Here is a 9,083-nt window from a genome sequence, read left to right on the forward strand (position 1 = left end):
GTTGCGTCATCACGCGGGCCATTGTGTTTAATTTACAATAAAGATTGAAAATGCAATTGTGTTTTAGCCTTTTAGATAAATTCAATGTATGCATCTTGCAAAATATATAGCTCCAAGCAATCACAGTGCAGAAACGTGGTTTGAGTGGGTTCATAAGAAGAAGTTAATGAAAGGACCGAACTCCACTTACGTTTAAGTTTTAAGGACAATGATTTCATATTTTAGAGGAATAAAATCTAAAAAAATTACTAAAAGGAACAGAACTAAAATTTACACATTTTATATAAAATAATAATAAGTTGATGAATAAGAATAATAATTTTACAAAATTAATTTTACATCATAATTAATTTATTTTTAGGTTTTATAATTCATCATTAATATATATAAGGGGCATGAGTGAAAAAATTAATTAATGTTATATTAAAAAATTAAAATTACAGTTATTTTAAAATAATTTTTTTCCTCTTATACACCCTATTGTATTATAATGAAAGAAAGGAAGTAATAATTTCATATTGAGAAATAAAAACCATTTTTTTACAAAAATTAAAATAAAAGTTCACTCGTTTCAGAAAGACTAAAATCATAGGTCTTTTTATAATATCAAAGAATGAAAGAGTAAGTAGAACACCCCATAGAACACAGCCAACTTTTATAATTATGATTTCTGTGGATTTCTACACCGTCCACTGATCACTTGAACACCTTCATAGAGCTATAACATGCATTGTCTCTTCTAAACGAAGAGTTCAATATGTTCTATTTATACCCAATAAAATCAAATATATAAAGTAACAAAGAAAATCAATTTTTAAATAAAAAAAGAAAAGCAAATTTACAAAACAAAGTTCATATAGCATTCTCATTTGTTCTATTAGTAAATTCATCAGTGAGCATCAAGCAGAAAAACTCCTTTAACGAAGTTGAAGATGCTAATTGACTGCCAGTGGAATTGATTTTACCTGAAAAAACATAAGGTAGTGTGAAACATCATCAAGATTATTTGATTCATTCTACATGGAATTTCAAGAATTCCTAGTAGTTATTTATGAAAACAAAGCTTTGCAACTAGGAAACAGCCATTTCATTAAGTCATAACTTCAGATGAAAAATGCATTGAAGCATAAGACATAATCCTAAACAGGTGCATAGACCAATATATATATATATATTATTGGCCAAGGAGGCTACAATAGAAGGAAGAAGAAGAAAATGGCACATAAAAATTCTCATGATGAATTTAAATTGTGGTTGCGGTTTTGTTAAGTTCCTTGATATGTAGTGCGAAAAATTGTGGACAAATGCGACTGATAGGGCTACAATTGCAGTCATGTTAGGGTTGTAGACACCCTAAAAACATTGACGTTGCAGCTGAAAACCATTTTTTAAAACCTTGATTCTAATAAAGTGAAAGGCATAAAGGTTGAACACAAAAATTGTTGAGGGAAATATGGCTTACCAAATCCCTGAACTTGAGAATGTAAAACATCTCCAAGTACCTCCTAGTTTCTCTCTTCTCAAGCTTAGACACATGCTTCCAGAAGCCATACACACCAGCTAAAGTCAATAGTCTCTCAGAGTATATCTTCCATGTATACCTACAAAATTAAAACAGAAAATAAAAGTCAGTTTCTAAGTAGAGGAAGATTCATCTCTTAAAATATACACCTAGCAAAAGTAGACCTCTCATGAATGCGCCTAAGCCCTGCATCAGAAATCTTGTTCCAGTAGCCAGGATCACTCTGGCATTGCTCAAAAAAGTTAATTAAAATTGCAGCAACATGATCCGGGTGATGTGGCTCAATATGAAATCCAGAAACGCCATGTTCAATTATCTCAGCTGGGCCACCATGACAAGTGGCAAATGTAGGAAGACCACATGTCATTGCTTCCACAACTGTTAGGCCAAACGCTTCATAAAGAGCAGGCTGCAACAGGTAACAAGAACATGATTGAATATACATAGCCTCCAAACATCTAATTGCTCAAAATGAATGAAAAATTATAATCGTTCCACTGGGGATTGTTCATCGGGATAGTTAATCACCATTAAATATAATATTTCAAATAACCTCATACTCCATTAATCACTTGTGAAGCATGTTTAACCATTAGTACTACAAGTACAGATTGATAATTGTATAAACACATTCATTTACTCTTAATCACAATCTCTTGTGACTGCAAAGTTAACTACTATTAGACATTACAATATCCTCATCACACTATTAACTACTTATGAGACAAATTTAATCATTAATACCACTCCTACAAACTGATAATTTGTATATGCATAATTTATTCTAATCACTTCTGAGACTAAGTTAACCACTATTAAACATTTCAAAAATCTCGTGACACTGTTAACTACTTGAGAGACATTTAACCATTAGTGCTACAAGTACAAATCGACAATAATATATAACCACATTCATTTACTCTTAATTACTTGTAAGACAAAGTCAATCATATTTATACAACCACGTGTTCTAGGTGGATACTGGGTGGAAAATCTTAGTGTTACGTTAATCATTAATTACTCAAAAGAATACTTCTCTTTCTCCTACCTGCACAAAAGCACCTTTCACATCAGCAATATAACGGTAGAGCTCTCCATTACGAGCGCGATTCATTTGGGCCTTTATCCAACGGAATTGGCCATGTAAGTTGTATTCTTCTATGAGATTGTGCATTTTCTCTATCTCCCTCATTTCTTCTATGTCCGTAGACTTCTGTACATCAATGTAGCCACCAACTACCACAAGATTCACAAGCTCTCTCAGCTTGGAGCTTTTACCAAAGCATTCAACAAGCCCTGTTATATTTTTCACTGGATCAATTCTTGCCATAGAAAAGATAATTGGCTTTGATCTATCATTTAACAAGCCTCTGCATCAGCCAAAAAAAGAGATATTAAAGAAGAATATTATCTGCAATTATTGTTACAAGAGAAATAGAGGAATTGCAAGAAATGTTTTTACTTAATTCATAAGAAAATGCATTTCGGAAACACAAAACCTGCTACACTTAGCCAGTGCAATTTTAACCAAGTGAAGATTAAAGCCATATATTCAAAATTTGAAACTATAAACCAGCAAAGTTTCTTATTAACTACAACATGATTAGGGTATTAATTGTCATATTAGGAGTGAACAACAGGTCCAATTAGAGGCTTCATGAAAACAATTTAGGTTTGGCTTACCCTACAGTATGCCACATAGGACATTACGATTAACTGTATTTATTTATTTATTTTTATCAATTTAGCAACGGCAGCTTCTTACAATCAAGAAAAAGTCTATCCTTGTGCATTATTAGCTCAATCATATGTCTTAGAGAAGAGGCTGAAATAGTATTTATTGAAGTTAGTTCATTAGATAGCGATTAATGCAACTGCTGTTAATTTGATCTTTAAATATCCAAGTTAGATACGATGCCAGTGCAAAAAAGTCAATTTAAAAAACAAAAAGTGGAAGAGAACAAAATGTGTCTTTTTTTATCATGCAAACATTTATCTTATTGATAAATCCTCACATGTGCTCTTCATTCTGTTCAGCACCATATACCAGTTTTTCAATTGAACCATGTAGAGAAGTTAGTCTCCTTTCTCTGTCCGAGTATGGAAAATATATGCACATGTCCGCACCAGGAGACACGATATTAAACTTGGGATCAAAAACATCAATGCCATGAACAACACGATACAGTCCTGGAAGAGTGAAGGCAGTGTAGCTCTCATATTGTCCAACATTATTCTTGCTGAAGCAAAGTAATAAATAATGTTAGGGAATAATGTGATATGCAAATCAAACAATATATTTACAAAGTCACATGTAGTCAACTGAAGAAAAAAGTGGATAGAGCTAATTCATCAAACAACTACGTTAAAGAACCAGTACTTAAGGATACCATTCAATTATTCTTTGATGAAATCTTATTGACTCCAAGTTACGTTAGAAATTCTCATCATGCGGTCATGACTCATGACTAAGTTAAGTCATATGAGAAACAGAAATCCTTCATCAATATTACTTCAATTTAACTTTTGAGTCTAACAAAAATTAGTGGAAAATTGAATATGCACAGTCAGTATCATGAATGCTTAGTTGCTCTGTGCATTTTTGGAGATATGAAAAGTATAACATGGGAAACCAAATTATTAATAGACAAAAAGAGATAAAAAGGGATATTGTTAGATTGTGACAGGATGATCCAAATTAGACCACTGTACAAAGATCACATGATATGTAAAATATAATGTGACATATGTCTTAAAGAGAAATTAATCTTTGAAACATTGATTACTAGTGTGATGAAAACAATAATCAAACATTCATTTTAAGTATTATGTTTCTATAAAAGAACTTACCTTCCTGCAATTTCTTGGTATGTACTAGTGATTATAAAATCTGCATTGTTCATTGCAATAAGGTCAGCTGTGAATTGACAAGTAAAATGGTACTTGTCTTCATATTTTTTCCAATATATATCAGAATCAGGATGCTTAGTCTTCTCCAAGGCATGAGCTATGTTGCACTACATGGAAAGTTCAGTAAAGATAACATTAAGAAAGTCTTGGAATCCTTTCAGACCAAAATAATGGGTGATTATGAATTTTGAAGTTGATTGATCTTTGAATTTGATAATAAGTAGATGTTGAAGAGTTAGCGCACCTGTGTGATTCCTAGCTTATAAGATAACAAGGTTGCAACAAGATTTCCATCACTGCAGTTGCCAATTATCAGATCTGGAATTCCTTGTAACTCACCCGCAATTTCGTGTGATGCATCCTTTATAAAGTAAGAGACAGTCATATTCCATAGATCAGAAATGCCATTAGACTATTGTGGCATATAAGGTCAACAATTGCTCAGCATCCTGGATTCCTGGCATGTAAATTAAATGCAGAAAAAAAATCTGACAATTCTTAAGCTAATTATTACATATATCAAAATTTCCCTGATATCAGTTGACAAAAAAAATGTTTCCAAGTTATAAAAAAAATGCTTCAAAATGTTTTATCACTTATTGACCAAAAAGAACTTTTAGTTTCATGCATACTTCCAAACTTTCAACTGTATTAACTTGAGCTCAGTTTGCCTCAAAGGCTAGCCATAACAACCAATTCCAAAGCAAGATAAATAATAAAATGTAAATGTGGAAAACTAGAAATGTATATATACTTATTTAACTTCCTTTTTGTACTAGTGCATGGAGAAAGGGAGAAGAGAAAGAATAACGAGGCAAGACAAGATCAAAATTTAAGCATCAGCTGATACTTACCTCTGCAAATGTCTCTAGATAAGGCCACATGTCAAACCTTGAAATCCATTTTCTCAAAATCCCATTCTTAGTTCTAAAAGGTACTCGCAGTATGTATGAGTGTGCAGTTCCACTAACTCTTTCCAGTCTCTGATTGCATGTTGTCCCTTTTGCCTCTGGTATCAATCTAGTAACCTAGAAGCACCACAAGGCTTTCAATAAAATGTGATAAAATATTTCTTGTCATACCTAGAATAGCACTTTTGGAATCACATACGATTAGAATTTTTGGAGACACATCAAGTCCTTGTTTTTGAATTTTGATCAGCATTTCATTTTCCAAAGCACGTACTTGATCAAGTATATAAACAAGCTGTCCATCATGAGTGACAGTATTACTTATAATTAATCAGCATGAGGATTTATAGTTCTTAGAGTACAAAGAAGCCAACATCATAAGCATAATAAACAATTGTTCAATTTCACTTGTAATGTTTTTTGGTCTAAACCAAAGGTATTCTCCACCGGAGACAATCCTGTTCGAGCCGGATAGGACCACTATGGGCAGCAAAGCTTTCTCTCCAAGTATTCAACACAGTTGCATGCCCAGGACTTGAACCCGAGTCCTCAAGTTAAGCTGGAACAATTCCAAGCCAGTTGATTCACGTGCTTGGTGGTAATTTCACTTGTAATTGATGTCATGTAGAATTCAATAAAACTTATAAAATAATACCTGTCCTCCAGTATCAGGCAAACCCAGGATATTTGCTTGGCCAAAGTAACCATGGGGTGATACAACTACGACATTGAACACCATAGGAATTCTTCCTAGAAATGACTCTAAGGTGTTTGGATCAGGAGCTTGAAGGATTTCTAGGAGAAGATGCACCATTTCTGACACCCTCTCTGCTGTATCACCCCAACCTCTCTCAAATCCCAATCCTTGTAGTCTACACCCAAATAATGAGGAAGAAAAAATTAATATCTAATCTAGTGAATCCAGTAAAAGAATAGCTACTTCTACATGTAAGTAAATAGTTCCAAAACTCATGAAAATTCATAATTACATCAGTTTGTAGAGATTCTTGCTTACTCATATTCAAAGTCAGAATATGGTGCATTGGGTAGTAGTCTAGAAAGTAATTCTTCTGCCTTTGCCAAGGAAGACTGGAGCTTGGATAAGTTATAAATGCGGTCATTTAGCATCATTGCCTACATAATATATTTGTAATAAAAATATTTGAAAATTTACAGCCAGCAAGTTGAAACAGCACTGAAATAATTCATGAACTATAACAAATGAGGAAGGTAAAATAAGAGTAGCAATGAAATTTAATGTTTACTAAAAGAACAAATCTTCACCATCAAAAGAATATATTTATTCATTGGTATTTTAAGATTTCTGTGAATCATGCAAAATTACTGCATATAAGTATCACTGTTTCTAAGATTTCGGTGAATCATGCAATATTACTGAGATATATAATTATACATCACTGTTTCTAAATGACTAAATATTGCTTTCATCCATATACTAGACAAACTTACATGACCATCATATCTGTGTGTGCGAAGAAATGCAAGGAGAGGTTCCAAACTTTCTTTGCTACGAAACATGAACGATGACAGATGTCGGTTGAGAAATTGAACCCCGTCACCAATGGAGGATGATCGAGTTGGTCTAGGGAGCGTAACATTAAATGGCTCAAAGTCTAGTTCAAGCACATATTTGTCAGTGCACCTGGATCAAATTTTCAAAAATCATGTTATAATTACATTTCTCTGCGAAACCAAAATCAAATTATAGAATGCCACACAAAAAGGTTGAATTAATCTGCAGGTGTCTTAACTATCTGATCATTTTTAACTGGGTTCATGAATTATTTTTTCAATTGGGTTCCTGAATTTGTATTTATTTTTTTAATCAAGTCCCAATAGCCAGTATCTCTGCATGTTCTAAACTCAGTATTCTCAAGTCAACCTGCAGAGGGGAGAATACGGACTCACAGAGGTAAGAATATTGACCTGTAGAGGCTTGACAACTAAAAGAAATGAAAATAATTCAGGTTTCTAGGCAATAAATACAACATTCAATAGTACTGAAGAAAATAATTCACATAACAGAGATAAGTCAGACAACCCTTACTGTCCATCTACAAGTTCTTCTTTGAGTCGGAGATATTCTGCAACACTCAGATTATCCACACTGAGTTCAAATGCATCAACACGAACATACTCCCAAACACCAGGTCTTGGACGCAAAGCTATAGACACAAAAGGAGGCAGAACTATTGCTTCCTGTCACAACAGAAAGAATAACTTTTTAAGAACTGCAATAACAAGGAAAACTTGTGAAAATTCAAGTATTGTCTGTCATTTATCGATATCAGAGCTAAAACTTAAGAGAGAGATATTGAGCTAGCCTTTGCAGATTCTAGCTCTTTGACAAAAGGGCTATCTTTGAGTTTCTGCATCCCTTCATCCTCTTCAAGAAGCTTTTCTACCTCGTACAGCAGGTCATGTGGTTGTAGTATTCCTTTGCCCCCAGCAACATACCTTTGCAACAAAAAGAGTAATTATTTATTTACTTATCACACACAATACACATACTTAGCATTCATAAAGATGAATTTAAGAATACCCAGTTGCCAAAATCACAACTTAACCTTCACCTGGAGAGAAGAGAGATGAATTCGTTGCGGTACCTAGAGAGGGTGTCTAGCACCCTCTCCCTCACACTGGTAGCGGGCATGGTTAATAAAAAATGGCAAAAAGTGGGTGAAGCATTGGAAAAGAGAGACAGAATGACACAAAGCAAAGTGTGTGAGAGAGAGAAAGGAAGAGAAGGACATTGGAGATGAGGTCAAGGTGTGTATTTATAGGGGAAGAGGCAAGTGATAAGGGAAGAAAGGGAAAGAAAAGGAATAGAGTGTAGAAATTGGCATTGTTGTTTGCACTTGGCACTTGGAAAGGAAGAGGTGGCTGCATGCACTTGTCGCCCCACAACACAGAATACTGCTGTTTCTTACACTCTTAATTTAAATTCTCAAACGGTGGACTTGTTCTTTTGTTGCCGCTTCTGAAACTTGTCGCCCCAAGGCAAGTTTCATTACATTCATGAGGTTTTCCTGTCTTAATTAGTCGATAAACACACGTTTAAGATTACTCAAATTACGTCTTGTCTCAATTCAATTCCAGTAAGTTAGCTTGGTGATTGGAATAAAGGTTTGAAGAGTTGAAGGGAGAAAGGAGGAGGAGACGTGGACAGGTGGTAGATTTAAATCTCACAATAACATTTTAATTCTAATAAAATAAAACTGAGAACTTACCAATAAAAAAAACGATAAGATTCAATTCCCATGACGGGTCATTTCAACTTAAAAATATTAAATTTGGATCAATCCAAATTATACAAGGTTGACCGAGGTCAATATTCATGATTCTTTTCAGGGACATGTTTATTACTATAAGCACACACGATTGTTTTCTAAGAAAGAATAAGTTAACAACTAACATTTTGAATGTATTTTAAGCATAGTGTAGTTATACTTTCTTAATTTATTTCTTCTATGAAAAACGAGTGTAAATTATTTCATATATATATATATATATATATATATATATATATATATATATATATATATATATATATATGAATTTACTAACGTATACTTATTTATTTTTTAAAAAACATGTTAGTAAATTATAACTATAATTATTTTTAAAATATGTCTAGTTGTAATTTGGTAACGTGTTCTTTCTAAAAAAAATAGTTGATGTACATTAATATATTATAACTATAATTGTTCTTAAAATAC

At 33.1% G+C, this 9,083-nt stretch overlaps 1 protein-coding gene across 4 annotated transcripts; it reads right to left on the reverse strand.

The window, feature by feature from the left end:
- Window positions 1-626: 626 nt before the first annotated feature.
- On the reverse strand, window positions 627-8,259 carry LOC114386366 (sucrose synthase 2-like). Of its 4 annotated transcripts, none has more exons than XR_003661061.1 (15): window positions 7,938-8,259; window positions 7,689-7,821; window positions 7,412-7,563; window positions 6,814-7,006; window positions 6,359-6,477; window positions 5,999-6,215; window positions 5,543-5,638; window positions 5,287-5,460; window positions 4,677-4,793; window positions 4,373-4,539; window positions 3,538-3,762; window positions 2,571-2,892; window positions 1,694-1,931; window positions 1,463-1,601; window positions 627-965 (listed from the first exon to the last, which is right to left on the reverse strand). XR_003661061.1 is itself a non-coding variant. In XM_028346365.1 (15 exons), exons 1-15 carry the CDS (start codon window positions 8,015-8,017, stop codon window positions 936-938), a joined length of 2,409 nt encoding a protein of 802 aa, XP_028202166.1. In that variant the 5' UTR covers window positions 8,018-8,257; the 3' UTR covers window positions 627-935. The 4 variants fall into 4 exon arrangements, 3 of the variants coding, with proteins under 3 accessions (XP_028202166.1, XP_028202167.1, XP_028202168.1); XM_028346365.1 differs by having other exon boundaries at window positions 1,687-1,931; window positions 7,938-8,257; XM_028346366.1 differs by lacking the exon at window positions 5,543-5,638 and having other exon boundaries at window positions 1,687-1,931; window positions 7,938-8,258.
- Between the last annotated feature and the right edge of the window lie 824 nt (window positions 8,260-9,083).

This window comes from Glycine soja, chromosome 15 (genome assembly GCF_004193775.1).
Source record: "Glycine soja cultivar W05 chromosome 15, ASM419377v2, whole genome shotgun sequence".
NCBI classification, from domain to species: domain Eukaryota; kingdom Viridiplantae; phylum Streptophyta; class Magnoliopsida; order Fabales; family Fabaceae; genus Glycine; species Glycine soja.